The sequence below is a fragment of the Chironomus tepperi genome, unplaced genomic scaffold (assembly GCF_022539635.2).
Source record: "Chironomus tepperi strain 1889 unplaced genomic scaffold, CSIRO-AGI_Ctep_v1 contig_376, whole genome shotgun sequence".
In the NCBI taxonomy this organism is placed as follows: domain Eukaryota; kingdom Metazoa; phylum Arthropoda; class Insecta; order Diptera; family Chironomidae; genus Chironomus; species Chironomus tepperi.
The window spans coordinates 3,990,893-4,014,127 of record NW_027226498.1 but is presented as its reverse complement, the minus strand read 5'-3'; the positions used below and the strand labels follow the sequence as shown (position 1 = coordinate 4,014,127).

Sequence of the window (23,235 nt, the reverse complement as noted above, 5' to 3'; positions counted from 1 at the left end):
AGAACACTGTAAAACAATGAAAAAACGTGTTGTTGTTTTTGTTGTTGTTGTATATGAAAATGAAAAACTGTTAATTATACTATTTATGCGTTGATTTGAAACTTTTAAATGCCCGAGGCGCCAATAACTTTATGGAACTGATCTTTTAAAACCATTCCGAGCTCTCTACGATGTCTAGTTTTCGAGATCTCGCGTTCCAGCCGACCGACCGACCGACCGACCGACCGACCGACCGAACAAAGTGTCTTATTAAGCTACCTTTTTGAAATAAATTTCAAAAATGCGCTAAAAACTCTCCAATGAAAGAAAAATGAAAAATAAATATAAAAAATTAGTTGCCTTTAATGCGCCTTAAACGTCCATAATTTCCACACCCCAATTTATACATACTATTTTTATTATTCAATTTCTGTGTCAATAAATCTGAAAAGACCAATAGATGGCTTTTGAATTATGAAATTTTTTGTTATAGATGTAGCTCCGTGTAGTTCAGTAAAGACAAGAAATAACGAGTTTAACATTGTTATTTAGTTACAACTTCTATTCTGAAGTTTAAAATTTTAAGATTTTAGGAATTTTAAAGGATTATTTTGAGAACAAAATTTTAATGTTAAATTATTATTTATTTTTAAATTCTGACTCTCAAAAAATGAGAAAATATAATTGATAAAATTTCCGAAATATTCCTTCAAAATTTTTAAAATGGTCTTAAATTTTAAACTTCCCAACCGAAAGATAATTCATCATAACATTGCATTATTGAATTGAAGTAAATTAGATAAAGTTTTAAAATATTAAGGAAAGATAACATTGTTAAATCTAAATAATGAAATTGTAGCTAAGAAAAATTATAAAATTCGAAAATTAAAACCAATTTAGTTTTCAAAAAGAAAAAAAAAGTTGAAAAATTGTTATTGAAGATTTAAGAAAATTTATTGCAACAATAATAAGTGATGAATGATTGAATGATGTTACATAGTTTTAATGATCACCTTATAAGAATATTAAATTATGAACTAAATTTATCTAAAATTTAAAATAGTTTTAAAAATTACCTTATCATTTATGGAAAAACCCGGAAACAACAATAACATGTTATTACTGACAAACAAAAAATAATAAAATTAAAAAAAATTCTTAATGTAAAAAGTTCTCATTTGCATATCCCGATAAATAAAATTTAACAGAAAATGTTTATAAAAAATTTTTGAATTTATATTGAGTTTTCTTAATATTTCAGATATTCAATTTTTTTTTAGATGAATCATAAAATTTGATATACAAAATATTTCAGAAGAAATGTATTCAAGCAATTAGTTTATTCCTGGATGAATTTCTGATAAACTAACTACTTACTTACTTACTTCGCTGGCCGTACAGATCAGTTGTGATCCATGGCCTCCCGCAGATGTCGCCTATAACTGGTTCTATCGCCGGCTTCCGCCTGCCAATTGCCAATACCAAATGCAATGCTGTCTCTATCAACAGCTTCCTTCCAGGAGTTTTTCGGTCTACCTCGAGCTCTCTTACCATCCACAAAGTCTGATTTAAAGACTTTATTTAGTGGAGCTTCTGCAGGTCTTCTGATAATATGCCCAGCCCATCGGAGCCTGTTTACTTTGACTCTTTTTATAATATCAGCCTCACCATACAGCTGATACAGTTCCGCATTACTCCTACATTTGTATTAAACATTTGTATGAACTAACATTTTGATCAACTCTATAGCTCCTTAAACGTATATTTGACACTCACAATATTTATATAGATGTTTTGAGATTAAACAAACAGCTGAAAAGTTTAAAATAATGGAAAATAAATAAAAATAAAACTTTAATTATTTTTATATTAATTCTCAATTAGTTTTATTTTTTCGTCCTATATAATTTTTACTTCTAAGTAATTTTTACAGAATTTTTATCAAATTTATTTCATGTTTTTTTTTTTAAAATTTTCATATTATTTATTTCTATTTTGAGATTTCATCATTTTTTTACAGTCATAGATATCAAGAGAGCGTTAGAGATAAAAAGAGTAGAGTCATGGTAATGAGGATGGTGTTGGGAAGTATGAGTTTTTTTTTTGAAAACATCAAAGCGAAAATGTATTGGGCTTTCATTTCTCAAAAATATATTTCCATTATGCTTAATTATAATTTTCTCTATAATTTTTGATAACACGTCTATTGGTATTCATTACTGGCAAATTCAATTATTTTTTCATTATTCATAACTGTATTAATAATTACTATTATTTATTAAATATATGTATATATTTCTCAATTATTTGAATAAAAAGGTTGTGGTTGTAGTGGTGTTTGTTATTTCATTTAATATTTTGGTCGAACTTGGAACTATTCAAGAGAAATGGAGGTTTGTTGAAGGAGTAATCACTGCTTTTTTCTTTTAATTAAATTTTCATATTGTTGTTTTCCATAATTTAATAATCGTTAATTTGCAGAGTTGTTGATTGAAATTTAAGCTCATAATAAAAGATTACGAATATCTAAATGCTTTCATACATTTACAAGACCCCACACCTAAACCCATAGTTTATAATTAATCTGTATGCAGATCTGTATGAAGTTTTCAAAGTACTAATGTGGAATGTATTTTCAATATGACTCAAAAACCTACAAGCTTAAACTATATTGAACAAGCTACTTCAGCTCGAGTAAAATTTTTTTTCTAACAACAACTCCTCATGTTTGTTATAATTGAAATCTAAGACTGTCTTCTTTTTTTAAAAATAAATTTAATTTTTAGATACATTTTAACCCAAAAGATAAACATTAACAAATACATTTAATTTCAGATTTTCTTTAAATATAACTAAAAGTGCAGGTTATTAGATTGTTTAAAAAACTTCATAAAATTATTAATTTCAGCTAAATAAATCTTTAAAAGCTCAACATTTTCCCTTTAACAATATAACATTCTAAAATAAGCATAAAAGGATTATAAATCATATAAAAACAGCGTTCAACATATCTCAAAGCTCATACAAAAGAAGCTTATTTTGTGGCTCAATTCTTTATTTATGGCTTTTTTTGCTCACATCAAAATAGAAATTTTTACATTCATTTTGTGTTTGCGAATTGAATAATCTTTCATATTTCTAATGTGTTTGAGTCAAGCATTTAAAATCAAGAGGTATAAATTATTGATTTGATATTCGTCTTTACATTGCTTTATGATTGTTCTTTCATGATTTTAAAGACATTTTGAGAACTTTGTAAAGGGCTTAGTTTTTTAAGGAAAGATGACTCTTTTGATTCTATAATTCGATTATTTTGAACCAACGTCAATGATAATTCAACTTAGTTGACAGATAAACAAAACCAGGGCTCGAAGTCGACTCGAGTTTTGTGAGAAAATGTTGACTCCATACAAAATTCGAATCGATTTCGAGCTCTGAAAAAAGTAAAGACTAGTGGAATAAATTTTTGACAGTCTATCTTTATATGTCAATTTTCATCGTGAATTTAAAGAAATTATAATAAAAAGCAATTAGTTTTATGCTTAAAACATAATTAGAATTAAAAAATTAAAACAAAATTTTTAAATATCAGTTCTAAGTTAGAACATCATACTACTTAAGTTTTACTACTATTTCTATGGATGTATCTAATATTGTAATATTTGCTGCTAAGTTACCAATAAATTTAAATTATTTTAATAATAATTTACAACTTCACAAGTTTTGAATTTGCATTTTCTTATGTTAAGAATTAATATCACAATAGGTGTTGCACAAGGTGATGAATTTTTTTGAACTAAGTTGAAATGTACTTTAGTGTTTAGTTGCATGCAAATTATGATTATTGAAGATTTCGAAATAAAAAATAAAAAAATCACTTGTTTGTCATTTCAACTCAATTCAAAAAGTTTACATACCTTGATGATGTGTTTTTAATGACCTCTACTCATTTATATTTATCATACAACTAGTTTTTCACTATTTTATTTTAATATTTTCTTCATTTATCATGAGAATTCAATAGACCTTGATTTGTTTTTTATTTTCATGTTATCCTTAATTCTTTATTCTAAAATGGATGTGCGCTTCCGCATAAATATAACAACGAAAATTATGTAAATATTCAATGATTTTCAATAATCCAATATTTTTGTGTAGATCAAATTTACAATTAATATTTAAGTAAACAATTCAGTTTGATTTTTGAAATGTGAATGAATTTTTAAATTTTTTGAAATAATTTTTGTGAATGAGAAAATTACAACAAAATTACTATTTTGTAAAAATTGTGTTGGATTTAAAATTTTTAAATTCAAATTGACAAGAATTGTAAATTAAGAATATCAAAAATCTATGTGAATTTTTTTTTTGTTAAATTGATTTTTTTTTAAAAAAATGTGATTCCGTATTTTTCACTACTTAAGAAATTTCAGATTTTTATTGAACTTTCATAAAATTAAGCATTTTATCCTTTTTGCATTAATATTTAAATACTACTTAATTAAATTGTTTAAATCGTTTATCAATTCAATTTTTGTTCATTTTTCATTTCTTTAATTCCTTAAGTCTTACATAGTGCTTTTACTATTATTAATGATGGTGAAATTTCTTTGTTGGTGTGTAATAGAAATCATCATAAAATTGTGACGAATAGTCGAACAATTTTCTCAAAAACCATATAATTCAAAAATTTTTCATTTATTCTACAAAACCGATGTTCCAAAATATAGACCAATTAAATAAATTAACATAGTATATTTTTGGCTATTTTTAGACATTTTTTATATTTAAAACGTAGGTGTTCTGAATATTTAAATTAAACTTTTATTTCTTGCAATATCTTAGTCAAATACCGAATTTTTAACTTATAATTCCTATCTACATACCAACAACTATAAACCACCGTTATAAAAAACTATATAACAGATTAAACGAAATTTTTTATGTAATTTTCATTTATCAATTTTATTCAATTTGGTTTAGTAACTAATTTAAAATCTAATGAACATTTTTTTTTCTTTTTAAGTGAGATTATTTTTGTTTTATTTTTTTCGTTTAAAAAAAATTTTAACTCAAGAAATTGGATTTTATATATCGAATTTTTTATATTTTTTACATTTTTACTTAATTTGTGTATGGAGGCACCAAGTTTGATAACAATTTCTTATATATTCATTTAAATTCAAATCATTTAATCTTTATTCTCTGATTCATGTAAATTTCAGATTCTTGGTAAGTATGTTTTAATATTGAATCGAATCAGGAGAAAGCTATGTAGAAAACAATTCAGAATTAATTTAACGGAGAACTTAATACATGCAGTTTAGTTTTACAAATAATATTCAATTCTTCTAGTTCTTAATTTTTTTCTTTTGATATCATTATAATAACCTTTATCTTGATTTTTAAACTTCAAAAAATTCAAAGCATTAAAACTTTTGTGAACATCCTTTTACTAAATCAAATCATTTAAAAAAATGATTGAACAGCTTACCTGTAAATTTAAACAACGGGGCTTAGACGAAAAAGAAAAGTTCCATTTTGAATCGAAACTTCGACGAAAAAAAAATTAAATAAATATTCTGAAAAATTTCGAAAATGGAACAAAAATTCATATTCAGTAATTGCGATATTTGAACATGAGAAAAAAGGAAAAAAAACATTGAATTACTGAGTGTGAGTTTTCGAACGACCAACCCCAATGTGTTCATTCAAAAATTAAACGAATTTGTGAAGTTTAATTCATAGTTGGCGGGAATCCATTATGAAGGCGTCCACATTAGAATCCAGACTCATAAAGTCTTGCCAACTGCGATATAATTTTTAGAAAATTTCTTTTTTTTCAATGTGATAAAGCTTTAGAATTTTTTAAATTTTTATTCAAAATTTTTGAAATAAAACGGATCAATTATTTAAAAAAATTCATAGAATATCTGTATTCATGAATTTCTGTTACCTGCTTCAAGTAAAGCTATTAAGATTTTTTTGTAATTTGTCATTTAATGGTAGGTTTATGAAATTGTTTTGTGACTATGTAGTGGCTCTTTTGGACTTTTTTAAAATTAATATTTCAAAAACTAGTTAAATTTATTTAAAACTGACGAAAAAATTTGATCTTGTGGCGAGAGGGCGGTAATCCAGCTAGACCGTGTGTTTGCCTAGCAAGCAGTCAGCTTTAATATCAAAACTAAGGAACTCAAGTTAAGCGAATCGGACTGGATTTGACAACGACGACGACAGCAAAACGAAAACGGTTAAGATGCTGTAAATAGAGACAGTGTAGCACTTGGTGTTGGTAATTGGCAGAAGACAGTCGACAATTTACGACCACCGAAGTATGTTAGTAATTAAATAATTAAGTAATAGACATTTTCCCGACATAAATGCAGCAGTTGGTCGCCCCATACTATTTAAAAACAATTGTAAATAAATATAATTAAGGAACAAATCATTCAAAACCTATTTGAGGATGTTTTGAAATTCATTACAAAAATAACTTGACAACAAAGATCAACATTTTACAATTCCTTCGTTTATTTCAATATCATTTCAAGTTTCTCATTTCTATTCAAATTTAAATGTTTGAAAATTATCATAAACGAAGTCTTTAATGCGATGTTGAGTAAGCTTTCATTTAACCAAACTCTTTTATAATTTCCACAAATGACTTGAAAATAAATAAATAGCATATATATACCGGTTGAAATAGTCTTATCAGCTCACTTTCAGTACTTTTCCGAACAACACGAATAAAGAAGGCTCTGACTCGGAATGTTAAAGACTCCACTAAACTTTTTTTATTAACATCAAATGGAAGTCGCCTGAATATGGCAGTCACATAGACGCCAAAAATTGGCAGCTACCATTTTGAGTAAATAAAAAAGATTTATCGGAGCCTTTAGAGTTACGTGTTGTAACCTTCTCCATTTGTGTCGCTCGGGTTTCTGATGATTTTACTTATGTCAATTATAAAACTTTCATAAAGCTTTCTTTTTTGGGAAGGTAAATTTCAATTAGTGTATAAAAAGTCACAACGATTTGGTACTTTATTGGAAAAAGTATGAACTAGTCTATTGAGGAGATCAAGATATGTAGATGTGCTCAATTAAAAATATTTTAGTTTTTAAATGTCAGCGGTTTGAATTTATCATAAACACTAACACTTTTAGTCTACGTTTAGTTGAATTCTGCTAGTAAATTGTTCATTATGTTATGTAAATTATAACTAACTAAACTAGAGTAATAAATATGTGTCTGTTGATATTTGTACAAAATTTGAAAATTAATTTTTAAAAATTTCATTATTTGTTATAGTTTACAAAATTTTATATGGTCGAGTGAACTTTGTTTGAGCACATCTTTATACATATGTATCTTGAAGGAGATTATATTGGAGTTTATGTAAAAAGTTATTGTTTAATGATATAAATTAAAAGCTTTTAAGTTCTTTTATTATGTTTTTATATCTTGATGTTGTACGTACTGAGAAGAGGTGGAAAATATTTTTTTTAATTAAATGCATTATTATGTTCAAATAGCATTAATATTCGACTTTTAATGAGCTTCAGGGTAAATAAATATTTTCGTTCCATCTCTTCGTCTACTAGTCCTTTGATTGTGCCGTTAAGATTAATTTATTAAAGCTATTGTATGAAAATCTTCTTGTTTTAACTAAAAAATTACTTTTCTGACTGTAATTGCAAAAAATTTTAAAATAAAAACTAACAAAAAGATTTTAACCCAAATTCAGTATTGATGAAATTTTCAATAAGTTCAATTGAGATAATCAAATTTTAATCCATACGTAATTCCAATCTAATTGTTGTCGAATCCGGCTGATCTCATGAACAACGTCTCAATCTAAGCTCCTTCCAATTTTATTAAAAATAAATTTTTATACCATTATTCTAAAGCTTTTTGAAAATTAACAATGAGATCACTTGGACCTAATTAACAACTTGAGCAAGACTGAGCTGGATTTTATAAGATTGGACATGATATTTTTAGATTTTACTGGATTTTTACACTAAATTTTCAATTTTTTTGTATTAAATATTATGAAGCAGGGGCAAAGTCAAATGTTTTTGAGGCGGTGGGGTTTGACCCCAAATTTCTCCTTTGGATTCGTCCTTGTTATGAACAATCTCTAATAAGGTAGAAATTTCAGTTTTAAAACATGTTATAGGTTTTGAGTAGTTCTAATGACGTACAAAATTTCTATATACCCATATAAGCAACACCCTTACAAGCAATACATTTTTTTCTAGTAAATGTTAAAATTTCTCAACTCTTGATTTCCATTGTTTCTTATTATAAAAACATTTTCTCATCCTCATCTTCATTGAATATCTATTTCTAAATGTTTTCAGTATGTCTTAATTATTTTGTTTCTACGTATGAAACTTTAAATCGGCCCTGAAATTTCCAAAACAGTTTCTTTCTATCATTTCTATATTGTATTTTAGTCCCATTAATTCATGTGAGACAAATTTTCACTCAAATAAGTATTTGCGAAGTCATTATTTCATCTATTTATATTTTCATCTTCTAATATCATTTGCAAACTTACTTAAAGAGATTCATTTGTTCTTTTATCTAGCAATGGAAATAATAATTTAGGCAATATCAGAGAATTATTTTTGTTTTCCTATTGAATAATTAGCTTTGGTAAAACAATATAAAATTTATGATCTCGATGAGTATTTTGAAGAAATATAGAAGAAAATCATAAGATTGATGACTGAATGTTGCAAAAAAAAACACTACATAAGATTTAAAAAAAAAACACTATTTGTCTACTTATCACAAGTTTTTAAATATCATTAAAAAGTAGTACAAGTTCAAAAGACTTTAAGATTTTTCATCCCGAACTACACAAATGAAGACTCCCCCAGAAATTTAGAGACTCTGCTTAACCTCTTTTATTATCACTAATAGGATGCCGCCTAAATTTGGAGTATATATGTCTGTCAAACGGAAGCAGATTTTTTAAAAAAATAAAAAAATCATAAGTTAAGACATGTAAGAAGTATTAATATTTACCCCATAGAGTTAATCAAAATTTATTTCAGTGAACATTTTACGCTAATTTAAATATTTTTATCATATTTAATCAACCAAAAAAAAAATCTTCTTATATCCTTCATGCTCTGTGTGTCTTAATGGTCCTCATGAAAATATCTCTAAATCTAATATTTTCTTTATAAATTATAATAAAAAAACTCGATAAAAACTATTAAAATAATTGAGTGTTAGACTAAACTGACTTTGTTATCATTCATGAATTATATTTAATTTAATACTTATCTAAGCTACGTGATACGCGTTCTCTTTGACGAGTAAATTTACTACTTGCTGTTCTGACTACTGTAAATGTTGTTGTTGATGTTGATACTGTTGTAACAACTACAGATGAATTGAAATCACTACAAAATGAATCGGTAAATGAAAGCTCCTGGCTAAGTTCACTTCAGCTACCAGCACTTTTATGATGAAAAAGATGGTGCTGTTGTTGTGCCGTTGATGTCGGATTCTGATTACCACTATTATTGTGGGCAATTGAGTTAATTGTGTTATTTCCCATTGATGTTGGCATCATAGTTTCAGGTATCAGATGAGGTGTTCTGCTGGATATTGATGGCAGTATGGGACTACTTGTACTGGGCCATTGGTAAGTTTGAGTTGTGGTGTTTGTTGGAATGCTTCTAAAAATATTTTCATTAGATCATCCATCCCATGATTATGTCTCCATTTATTAAAAGAAATTTTTTAAGGAAATATACAAAAGAAAAGTAATTGGAAAAAAGAAAAACAAGTCAAGAGAAAGAAGATAAAAATTATAAGAGGAAAAAAGTAGGAAAAATGACAGACGTTTATCTCACAGAAATATAAAAGTTAAATCATAGAAAGACAGAGATAGAAAAAGACAAAAAGGTTAATAATACGCATAAATATTAACATACACATTTAATAGATAATTTTTTTTGTCGATTTTTCAAATCAAAAAAAGAAAATCGATAGGAAATAAGTTAACCCGAGCAACACAAGTGAAGAAGGCTCCAAATCGCAGCTTTTAAAACTCCGCTAAATCTCTTTTATTTCCCAAATAGAAACCTATTTTTGAAAATCATATTGATGCCAATCTGAAGTGGCTTCCATTTTATGTTAATAAAGGAGATTTACCGGAGTCATAAAAATTCTGTTATGGAGCCTTCTTAATTTGTGTTGTTTGGTTAAAATAAAAAAGAATTGTAAACACAACAATAGATTTATATACTTAGATACACATAAATAATATAAATTTAATTTCAGATTTAAAAAGATTTATGTAATAATTGACTTAGAATTAGGACACATATAAAACTAAGAAGAGAAAAAAGTCATGGCAACATGAATTTAAATTAAATATAAAATTTAACATCTTACGAGGATTTTGCATAACTATGTCTCAATAATGAGGACATCAAATAATTTAAATTTTGCATCATTTAAGACGTTGTAATTTTGGAAGTTGTCTGAAGTATGTAAATGTTGTGGAAAAATATTGAAATTTGAAATTACTGGAAATCACCATTTCATATTTTAAAATCCTTTAAATCAAACAATCACATTGGTTTTGTCTTAATTGCGTTCTTTTATTCAGCGCCTCGAAATTTCAATTTTACATCAAATATTGAACTCTATATAGCTTCCTCTGTCTTTTGATGAATTTTTTATAATAAATTCTGAATACTTTGAAGTTTTGAAAAACACAATTGTCCTTTAACCAACACTTCAATAGCTCTCTCTAAATTGAACACTTCTGTTTGAAGAATATGAAGAAAAATATTAGTTACGAGCTTTTATTGTTTTTATTTTTTTGTAGCAATTTGCAAAATTTAAAGCATCTTCATTTTTTACAGCAACACATCATGAATATTTTTTCACATAAAACTCGAAAATGATTCAATTAGAACTCGTTAACCAAATGAATGTTTTAGAACTTCAAGAATAGTTTAGAATAGTTGGCAAAGAAAATTTAGCAAAAATCTTGAAAATTCACTCAAAAAATTTTTTTGAAGAAAAAGGAGAAGAACACATGATTTTCATTCAAACCACAATTATAATAATAATAACAATAATAATATAATCGAAATCCAAGCGATGTGAAGTGTCAGTACACAATATGCGAAAGCCGGAGGCACTGCTTTCTCAATCCAATACAGAAATAGTTGATTAATTCTTGAAAAATTCAATAATATGTATCTGTTATGAGATGCATATTGAACGCTCGATGAATTGTTTGTAACCACCATATTAATTAGTTTATTGAGTTATGGAAAGATGTAAAATTAGTTTACAATTTCAAACTCAAAATTACGATTGTGCATCTAAGAATATTGAAACAAATGAATAAACAAAATTAAAAGAATAAACCAAGCATGTAATAAATCTCACACGTGAAGCAACATTCATAAGCACCAAATAGACTTAAAAATTTTATCAAATGCTCACTCAATAATTTTCAAAGGTAGATAACTTCATGATTTTTAACAATTTTTAATTAGTTTCAATCAAATTTAACATCCACCTATGTATGTCAATAGTTAGAATTTATCAACATTCAAATATTGCATAATTTTATGTTATTAAAATAAACGTAGTAAAATTACTAATATGAGTACTAATCTTTAGAAAAAATCAGAACAGTTGCAAGAATTATTTATTGGGAATCTTTTAGGCCAAGAAAATCTGATGTAATATATCAAAACTAGTCGAGAGCAACCTTATAACCAATAATTAACCAATTAAATTATTACTATTATTTAAAATCTCACTTTCGAATTAATTATTAATCATTGTTGAAAATTTTGCATGAAAATGGGAATTCATATTTGTTGAGTGAATGATATAATGCGATAGCTATGAGTAACCGTAATAAATACATTTCATATAAATAAAAATGTAGAAATTTGGATTAAAAGTTTTAAAAATCAAATAGTTATCGACCACACTGACATTAACAAGTTACACACATCTGTAGGGGAGGAAAATTAGATAAAATTTCAGGATATAAAAGAGTTTAGGAAGACAAAAAGGACAAAAGTTACCAAAAAATTGCTATTTATAAAAAAACTAACTTGGTAATTCAATAAAAGAACTGTGAAATTCGTGATATCGTACGGCACTGCGTAGTTGGCATACAGAGATAGATAAGCCAGAACTATATTATTGGCATGCTTTAAATAATAAGATTAAAGTAGTTAAGAAAAGCGTATCTAAAAAAGTTTCTTTGTGTTTATGCTTTTTTCGAATTTTTATTTTAAAAAAATTTTATTTATAAAAAATTATATTCTTTTAAAAGTTAGTTAAAGTAAGTCATGAGAATGAAAGTTTTTGAGATTAAAAAAAATTAAAAATAAGAACTCGAAACTAGGTAAATAAAAGAAACTTGTTTTAATTAATAAAATTTTGTAAGTGTAGGTGTAGTTTCTCATTGAATCATCTCGTTAAATTTTTTCTTCTTTATTAAAGTTAAAATATATTTTTTTTGTTTTATTTATTTTTGCATTTAATAATTTTGGATGCAAAAAAGAAGGAAAATTTTTAAACTTTTTTTTTTCAAATTTTTCTCTGTGATTCTGTTTCTTTTTGTTTTTGTGGCAACAACTACACTTACCTAGAATGTGGAAATAAAGGCGAACCTATTGTCGATGTTTGTGCTTGCAGTCCTCCTGTTGATGTTGTGTTTAATGTTGCTGCCGTGTCTGGATGAAGGAAGTTCCGTCTTTGATCTACACGTTCTTGATGTTGCGTAAGACAGCGTGAAAGTACTTCTGGAAGAGTTTCTAGCTGGTCCTGAAATTGAGAAGAAAAAAAATTTGCAGTCGTACAAAAAAGATCAGCCACTCCTGATGTATGTGTTTGGAATTCCGAGATATATATGATAATAATTCTCATAGTTTCACATTTATCTCACCTGTATGTGTTGTATTTTATCCTCAAGCCCAGTTATTCTCTCATCTAAGGCATCTTGTCGTGTTGCCATATCCGATACAATTTCATAAACAGTATTTTGTGTCTTTGCCATATCCGTAATTGTATTTGCATTATCCATTAATTTACGTTGATCCATTTTTACCTTCCGCAAACTACATGTTCGAAAGTTAATGAATAAAATTGTATGTGGGTCAACATATGACAATGAATTTGACATGAGTGACATTAAGAGAAATGTAAATATAGTGAGACTTATGAAAATTTAATTAAGCACTTACGCATAAATAGCAAGCAAAAATTTCCTTTGATGTGTCCGTACTCGGCCAGGATTAACGCGCTTCACTAACCTCGTATGTTTGTATATGAGCCACGTCTCCCGCAATACATTTGCAGCAGCATTTTTAAGCTACATAAATTAAAATAAGCAAAAATAAATAAAGATCAACAAATGGAATGAATATTGAAGGAGGGGGAATGAGCAACAGTTTTGACCACATCATAACATATACGTTTAGCCACAGAACATGTTTAAATTATATCAGATTTTATTTTTTGGACTTTTGAGAAAAATGTGAAAATTATTGACAATTTCAACTTTAAAATTATTAATAAAAGTCTTTATTTTATAGGCTTTTTAGATGCATTAGTGGCTAATATTCGTGATGTAACTTAAACTTTAAGAACAATCATCGAATGGCATTTTCTATATGTAATGAAACAAGAATTAGATAAATGAAGGAACAAAACAAAGAATATGGCATATCGATGCCAGTAAATCCGTCCACGCCAAATTTGACCTGTAGCTAGAGTCAAGCTGGTCTGTGGTCAGATTTTTTACATTTCTGATTGACAGGTGCCTTCTCAGATTATTTCTAAGCAAATATGTTATACAGCATACCATCATAATCATTTGAATTTTCAAAACACCATTTGAGAACAATGCTCTCGAGCATGTCAATCTAGTTTATTTGAGGTAAGCAAGTTTTCTAGAGTAATGTCTTTTCCTGTTAGGTATCATTGCAATTTTTGAAACATTTTCAGAACAAATTTGTTTTTATTGTAAATCAGCTCTATTTGCTCATCAAAATTTTTCGTATATTTAACCGCATTTTCGTCCTTTTATTCTTCTTACCCTCTTTGTGAGTTGAGTATCCATCATAAAATTGTGAACGTGTTTCTCAGCTCTCGTCAATTCTAATTTTCGTGATAACAATGCAACGAGAAATGCTGTACAGCCGGCGCCCTAAATTATCATTTCGAAATGAAAGGGAGAAACAATAAATAATAATATTTACATAAAAGTTGATTTATTCTCATAAAATCAAAATTTGCTATGTTATAAAAATTCACAATGTTGCCTTGTCATCTTGCAAAAATAATACTCAGAATTTGAAGCTGAATGTTTTTGCCTCATTACTTACCATAATACCAGTACTAACGGCAATGCCTCTACCACAATAAGTGTTGGGTACAATATCGCCAAAGCCAACACTTAAAAATGTGATTGCAATCAGCCACATCGAGTTCAATAAATTGGCATGTTCGTCGTCATGAAACCTGAGATTTAATGAAAGAATTTTCGTGAATGCTTTTGGAGGATTTTGGTTTTTTTTATCCATCCAAAAATTGAAGAAGAAATATTTTTCATCTTGAAGTATTTTTTTGTTGAGTCCGAATCGATGTGGAGTATTTTTAAACGGGTTATTGCCAATATTTTTAAAAAGTCGATTGTTAAATTTTTAGCGCAAAAATTTTTTTATGCATGTTTCACACAAAACCAAAATATTTTTGATGAACAAACAAAATTTGAGAAATTCAAACAAACAAAAAAAAAAAAAACGAAATTTTGGTTCTCATTCAAATCAATTACTTACCACCATCCCGCATGTCAGCGTGATACCACGGCCACAGTACGTGTTAGGCACAATATCACCATATCCGACACATAAAAAAGTGATTGCTGTTAGCCACATTGAATTTAATAAATTTGCATGTTCTTCATCATGGAATCTTTAAAATTTTACGTGGATTTTGTTGATTTTATAAAAAAAATTTAACAAATTATTCAAAAATATCCCAATTTTGTTCAAAAATTTGAATCAGTTTTGCAAAATTAAATTTTATTTTTGACCAAAATCCATTAGCAAAGTAATAATTTTTATCAAACGTTCATTGCGATAATCATGAAATAAATTTTGTGATATTATAACAGAAAAAAATCCATTTCAGTGATGAAAAAGGTATGAAATCGCAACAGAAAAACAAGTTATTGACGCAAGATAGAACGATGGTGAGTTTTTGATACGATTAATTTTTAAATTTAATTATTTGGTGGTTGGTGGTAGATTTATGGTTTGGTGACAAACAGAAAAAAATGTGGCGATTTTTTGTAATATATGGAAGAAAAAAAAGAAGAAAAGAAAGAAAAAAGAAAAATAATATATTGTCTCATCGCTTGTTTTCTCTTGTAAGAACACACACATACATACACATATAAAATTTTAATATATCATTTCATCACGATTTGTTGGCTTGGAGATTTCAAAAAAAATTTAATCTCGAAAAAGGATAAAATTTATAAATTGAAAATATCTAGTCTTGATCTAGTCGAGGACATTTTATGTCTTCATTATATGGTATACCAGAACTCAAAGTCAAATGAGTCAAGCTCGAGTCGACTCGAAGTTTTTTTCAAAAAATTTTTCACTCGTTTTTAGTTAAATTCAATCGACTTCAAGATCTGGAATTACTTATTTAATATTTAGCCATAGATTTGCCGAAATTTTACAAATTAAATATTAAAGAGATCTCAGTAAATCTCTAACTCATTTAAAAAAATCAATTTTGAAAATTCCAAGCCTTTCCATAACATATATAAATAAAATTAAAAACTTTGATTTTATAGAAAATTAAAAAAAAAAAACTTTAATGCAACTATCTTATTATGAGGATTGATTTTATCATAATAAATAATTTTCTTTCTTGAATGTTCACCGCATAATTTAATTAAATAAATAGTTTTAAAGAATACATTTTTAAAAGAGACAGTGAATAAGAATAAGTGAAGAGATTTCATAAAATATAAGAAAATGTGTATGTAGTAGTTTTTTAATTATAGTTCCTGTTTCTGAATTAAGGCACACATAATAGATGTACAGATAACAGATGTTTAAGATTGAAATTGGAAAAATCTTTTAAAGAGTTTGAAAAAGCACATCAATTAAATTAATTCCTTTTTAATCAGAACTCTGGTCTAAATATGAACTATAAACAACCCAATTTGCTCATGACTGCTCATTTTGCGGACCCTTTAACAGAAAATCTTAATAATCATCATAGCCCCATCATTCGAAAGGTCCTTTAAAACTTTCACATCCCACTCATTTTTTTACAACCTTACAGAAAGTTAAAAAGTAATAAAAATTTGTTTCCACAAACCCCCTCGAAAGAATCCCATCTCATGATGATTATCATCATCAATTTTTTTTTCTTCCTCTCTTCATTTTTCTCATAAATAGAAAGAAGTAAAAAGTTAAAGTATGTAAGTAATACTTGCTGCTGTAACAGCAGTTGCTTCAAATTATGAGGAAAACCATTTTCAGGATAATAACTTTTATTTGAATTTCTTTTTTTTCTTTTGGCTGAATGTGGAAGATTTATTAAGTAAGGAAAGTTTACTTTGTATTTTGCAGAATCGGTGCTTTTTAAACTTTTTATTGTGGCACATTAATATGGAATAGAGTAATTTTTGGCAGGTTAGGTTTTTTAAAATTGATTAATTAAAGCTGTAAGAGGAAATTATTGCGATTTCAAAGTGATGAAGTTAGAAAGATTAAACATTTTAAACTTTTAAAACCTAAAAAAATCCTATTATATTTTTTTAATGTTCTGAATATTTTCTTTTTAATAAAAATAATTAATTCTTATTTTTCATGGACGTATTCAGGGAGAAGGGGATCAAAACACTGCTTTTTTGAAAGAAATTCTTAAATTTTCTAGAGGTTTTCCCAAAAATACCCCTAAATATTTGAAATGACAGAGGATCTGCCTTATTTAGTAGAAAAATAAGTAAGTAGCTGGATATGTGAATAAATAAGTTATGCGTGAGCATTTCACATTTAAGCATTGCTTAAATTTTGTTTCATTTTCTTCTTTTTCTTCAGCATGTAATTTCATTTCACATTAGTGAGGTTTTTTTGGAAAGAAGAAAATTTTATTTTTATGTGGAAAATGAAAATAAAAAAACAGAAGAAGGAAGAGAAAGAGGAATTCTCATATAATAAGTTTTTTGGCATTTCATATACACGAAGAAGAGTATACAGAAGTTAGAATGAAAAGTATGTAAATGGATAAGGGCAGGTATGAAGTGATGTATGTGAAAACTCGAAAAAAAAAAGAAAAAATTCACATTTAAATTAAGGTGTTGAAAATATTCAGGAAGAGTATAATTTTCTATAGACGGGGTTGATTGTGCTTACAAGAGGAATGTGAATCATGATGGTTGGGCTTTGTGTAAGTTTTTATGGCACGAAATTTATTTCATTTATTTTTTTCTATTGTGATATGAAGAACTTAAGTAAATTAGGCAAAATAAAAAGTCAAATAAGTACAAAAAGAATAAAAAAAGAGACGGAAAAATATACATTTTATACGACAATATCTGCATGAGCGAATGAGATGAAGTTGATTAAAATTATTTACATATAAATGATTTTTTTGTGATTGCGTCAATTGTGAAACACTAAAAACTTTACTTATGTCTAATGAAAAAATAAACTTTTTATATTGAGTGCACAAAATTTACAAAAATTATCGTTTTATTTAGTCTAACATTGAAAATAGTAGTTTTTAATTAAAATTTAATAATTTTTTTAAATTAAACTTAGCAAGGAACAAATCTTTAGCAACTTAATTTCTATTAACATATAATTTTAGATTATATTATTATTAATTGAATTATGCGATATTTCATATTTCAAAAGAAAAATTTATATTTTAGAAAAAATAAATGCAGATTTTTAAATCATTTAGGTAATTTTTTAAAGCTTTTAAAAATCTTAAAAATTGTTCTGTTTTTCAAAAAATTAAATTCACTGCAAAACTTTTTTATTCTTATAATACACAGCAAAAAAAGTCCAAAATGAAGCTTATTCTTTAATTTTAAATATTGACAGAAATACTAAGGAGCTAAAGATTTTTCTGTGCTTTACTGAGAACTGTTTTGAATTACGAAATTAAATGATTATAAATGTAGCAAAATCCCCATCAAGCATGAAAAAAAATAATTTAACAGTTATTTTGATTTTTATGGTGGTGTTGAACTTTTATATGTTAACACAAAAACTGATCTAAAAAAGTCAACTCGGCTCGATGAAAAATTCGACTCGAGCTCTGTCAAAATGTGAAAAATTATAAATAAAAGAAGATAATATTGATTTAACGGTTACTTGGGCTTCTTTGGAGATTTATATATTAAAATTAGATGGATCCAAAAACGGAAAGACAGAAAGACTAAATTATATTTATTATCACTTTTAAATTTAAATCCTTCAAGAAGTCTGAGAAATTCACAAAACTCACAATGTGCTATGTATTTCTTTTGGATTTTTACACAACTATGGAAATGGGGTAAATTGATTTTTTAAGGGAATTTTCACTTTTTTATATTCATTTCATTTTGATACCAATAAAACCAATTTCTGCCTTTTTTGCATAAGCTATTATTTTTTTCGGACACAAATGCACAGATTTTAAATATAAAAAATTTAGAATTATACAAAAAGATTAAAAATTATGGAAATAGTGTTGACTTTTTTTTTAATTTTTATACCATTTATATTTTAAAGTAAACTAAATGAAAATAAGAAAATTTAAATTAGAAAAAAGCTTTTTTAAAAAAATATTACATAAAAAAGCGATGAGGATTGTTCTAGCTAAGTTAATTAATCTAATCTAATGAGCTTTTTTGGCTTTCTTTTATTTCATGTGTTTTTGATAATTTTCAAAAGATGAAAACTTTTGTTTTGTTATAGCTTTAATTTTTATAGTAATAATCTTCATCTTTCTATCTCATAATTTATTTATTGTTTACAATGATTTTACTTTATTATATTTTAATTAGGCAGTTTTATTCAGACAATATTCCAAGATTTTACTTATTTTTCTGTTACTCTTTTGAAAACATAACAATGTGGAATATTTTTTTAGATTAAACAAAAAATTTTCATCTTTTACTCATATTTCAAAATTTTCAGCTAAATACATAAAAATACAAAAGTTATTCATAATGAAAATAAAATATAACATTTAAAAAAAGGTGCAAAGCAAAATTTATAAAATAATTAAAATATTCAAAAAACTTTTAACTTTCTTTATATTTATAATAAGAAATTATGAAATAAAATTCATTTTTGTGCATATATTTTTAACTATTTTCATATTCATGTCAGAAAATAAGCAAATCACCCAAAACGATCAAATCATGACTTTTTATATTTTTGTATATCAACATCACATGATTAATTTTTATGAGAATATACTTAACTTTCTAAATGTAAGATACAGATAAATAAAATTATAAAATTATAAAAAACAAAAAACACAGGAAAATACTAAATTTCAAAATAGAATTTTGTTGGAGCAATTGTAGACTAAATTATAACTTAAGAGTGTCTTCGATTTGCATTACATTGAGCTGTACAATTTAGGTTTGCATTACAAAATGTTTCGAATTTAAATTTTCAAACTTTCATTTGCAATGAAAATTTTAAATGCAAAATAAAAACATGTGTCGCATAAGATAACTTTGCTCTTTAATAGTTATGCAAATTAGAATCTCCTGTAAAAATGAATTTTTTATCTGACACTTAAAATGTTTCAAAGACTCTTCAGTGCCAAAAATTGAATTTGTTCCTTAGCATAGGCAAATGCTTCAAGTTTCTGAATGTTTTCAAAAATTTTAAGATTTCGATTTTAAATTTACAATAATGAAGTTACAAATGATGGAGAAATGGATTCAGAATTAATATATTGATTTAAAAAGATAAGATAGATTAAAGATTATAAGATATTAAATTCTATTTCAGAGTCATTTTCCTAATGGATTTTTTTTTCCTTACTTCAAATTAACTATTAATCTCAAATCATCTTAAATACAAACATTGTGAAACCATTTCTGAATTTAATTCTAAATTGCATTGTACAAAAATAAAAGCATTTAATAGTGCATTTTTGTCTTGTAATAAAAATTGAGATTTTTTTAAGGATATTTTTGAAATAATGCCGCGTTGATAAATTAATGCTGTTGTTCGCAAGAACACTTTCATTTGTATAGCCTAATGAAGACCGTTTTTTAGAAGGACTTGAGTATAAAATCAGAAATTTTGTATGTTTATAGTGTCGTTAAATTTTTAGGGGCACAGTAACTTGGAGTTTAGTTAAAGAAGCACGGGCTTAATGAGAGTAAAATAAAAAGGTTACATGATAAATGAAACATAGTGTTAAATAATAAAGGGAAGAAATATTACAAAAAATATGATTTAATAAACACTGACAACATGGCTTTACAAATAAAGGGTTGAAAATCCTTAAAAATTATAAATATTCACAAGAGTTCAGTAAACAAAACAAAGTATTAATCTTTCATGCTATTTATTAATTTTTAGAAAATTAAGCAATGAAGTTTAATCAAGATCTTGAAGGAAATTTTTTTAAATGTATGTAAGATATTTGAGAATTTTTCATATTTTAAAAAAGTCTAATTCAAAATTGAGTATCGAAAGGTGCAAAAATGTATGTTAAAAATCAGTCTATTAAGATCTGAATTGAAATATAGAATTCAAACATAGTAATATGTAGGATTAAGGAAGGCTGTTTAGCTAAAATTTTTATGTGATGTTAATTTGAGATTCTGAGATACTTATAAAATGGGGAGAAAGGACATCATGAATGATGAATACAAATTAATTATTTTTTAATTATTTATTTTAAAAATGGAATTTACACTAAATTATAATCGAACTTAAATTAATTTTTGATCAAATTAAACACATTTACAAACATTAATATTTATAGCACTACTTGTTTTTTGCTTTCATTTGGTGGTAATAAAAGAAGTTTAGAGGAACTTCTTCATTTGTGTTGCTCGGAAGAAAAACTAAAATAATCATAAACTAACAACTTTTTCTTTGAAAATTAATAAAATTATCATAAAAATGATTACAGATGAGTTAAAAATGTGCAAAAAGTATTTGAAAAATAAAACCATTTTTAAGGAACTAATAAAATGAACAAAAGTGTCTGAATGAAACTTTTCGGGGGATGTAAATGTATTGTATGTTTTTGTGATGATTTGAATAAATTATAATTATTATCAATTATTATTACTCTACCTTTTTTCATCATCTGTCAGTGAATGATTCTCACATGTATATTATATGCCAATCAAAATTCATTCATTTGAAATATAATTTTTTTAATATGAGAAAAAATTTCAGAATGAAGAAAACTTTTCTCAAAGAATGGTAATGTTTGCTCAAAAGTTTAGAATAATGTGTGAATGAATCATTACTTAATCGCTTTGGGTGAAAAAAATCAAAAAAATTTTTGCTCGATTTTTTGTCTCCATCATAAAATATACTAATCTTAATGGTCTAGCTTTAGAAATAGACACAATTCGTTTAATCAACAACCTAAAAATTTTACTTGTTGCTTCAAATTTTCATTGTTTTTTTTTATTATTTTTTAACGCATATAAATAAATTTATCAAAAAATTTAACAATATTTTACAATACTCGACTTTTTAATTGGCAATAAATCAAATATATTTTGCGGACTCTGTGATGATAAAAATGAAAAATTTTTCGGCTTCATTTTTTTGTGATGGAATGATTTTTTTAGTCATAATAAAAAAAGCAAAAAAATGAATTTTTTGAGATTATTTTAATCCGGTTTTGATAAAAAAAAATATTTTTGTCAAGAATTTTTTCATTATTTTTGAAAATTTTATCAAAAAATATTTACAGCATTCACTGAATGAATGATTTATAAATATATCAAAAGGGAATATGAATAATATTTAGGTTAAAATATAGGGAATATATTTGATAGTTTTTTATATTTCATGCATAAAATTAAATTATCATATATGTATATGTCTAGGAAAAAACTTTCTAAGTAGAAAAGCAATGATGAATGAAATGAATTTTTAGAAGAAAAAAATACACTAAATTCTATTTATTTTTATTCACTAATGAGACGGAAAGATGTTGAATTTGAATTTATGGCAAATGTGGTTTCCTCTAGATGAAGTTCTAATAATTGAATGAGTCCTTTTTTATTATGAAAATTTTATGTTTGCGTAGGTTGTGGTTCATGGAACCGGACAAATTTTGAGTGTAGTTTTGGACCCATTTTCGCTTTGGGTCTTCGCAAAAGTTGAAAAAAGTTTTGAAAAAAAATTGAAGTTTTATGAAATTCTATAATTTTGTGAAAATATTTGAATATAATATTCCTCTCGGAAATTTCCCGATATTTCGCTCAAAATTTTTTATCACAAAATGTCGTTCGGGTTCGATTTGAAACTAGATTAAGAAAATTCCCTTAAACTTCATTAAAACAAACAAAATGTTTAAAAAATTGTCATAAAAAGATTACAAGAACATAGATGCTTGTTATGCAGCTAGAGTAAATTTAGAATAAAAACATGAAAGGATTCAAAAAAATTTATGGAATTTTTTTACCAAAATTATTTTTCAATTTATCAACTTCTCCATCTCATTGTGAATTAATGAATGTATTTACATGAAAAAGCAAATTTTTTGGGGAACTCAAAAAAGAGGACAAAAAACTGAAAGGAAAAAAATCAAACATTACAAGCTGAGGAATAAAAAACAGAATTAAGTAAAAAAATTAAGAAAATTACAAAATAATGATAGAAGAAAAACGAAGAGTTAAAATGCAAGCATCAGCAAGCAAATTTTGATAATAAAAAGGAATAGATAATTAAGTTTAAAACAACTAGTTTTTTTCTGAGAACTTTTTTCTCTTCTTCAACCCAATAAGCATTCAGGAGAAAAGATTGAACAAGTCAAGAAATAAAACATAAAAGACAAAAGAAAATTGTCCACAATTAAATATTTCGTATATTTAAAAGAAATCAAAGATCAAAAGTATAGAATGTAACTGTTACAAGATCATTTTAACTTCTCAATAGAAAACAATGTTCTGTTAACTAACAAATGTGAAGATAATAGGACAAAAGGATACAAATAATAAAG

At 26.0% G+C, this 23,235-nt stretch overlaps 1 protein-coding gene across 13 annotated transcripts in view; it reads right to left on the bottom strand.

Moving 5' to 3' along the window:
• Positions 1–5,013: 5,013 nt before the first annotated feature.
• LOC139095806 (small conductance calcium-activated potassium channel protein-like) overlaps positions 5,014–23,235 on the bottom strand; it is a 121,318-nt gene continuing 103,096 nt past the window's right edge. Inside the window, exons 10-16 of one of the 13 annotated variants that reach the window (XR_011544896.1) lie at positions 14,832–14,967; positions 14,090–14,200; positions 13,236–13,363; positions 12,938–13,109; positions 12,638–12,816; positions 12,099–12,197; positions 9,552–9,680 (exon numbers count right to left, since the gene is read on the bottom strand). Coding sequence is in view for 10 of the 13 variants with exons in the window: in XM_070647282.1 (XP_070503383.1) it covers positions 9,449–9,683; positions 12,638–12,816; positions 12,938–13,109; positions 13,236–13,363; positions 14,090–14,200; positions 14,379–14,514 (961 nt within the window). In the remaining 3 variants the exon portion in view is untranslated. Of the gene's footprint in view, positions 9,684–10,588; positions 10,781–11,772; positions 12,198–12,637; positions 12,817–12,937; positions 13,110–13,235; positions 13,364–14,089; positions 14,201–14,378; positions 14,515–14,831; positions 14,968–23,235 lie in introns of those variants that run through there. The other 12 variants (XR_011544895.1, XR_011544898.1, XM_070647283.1 and 9 more) reach the window with 12 other exon arrangements.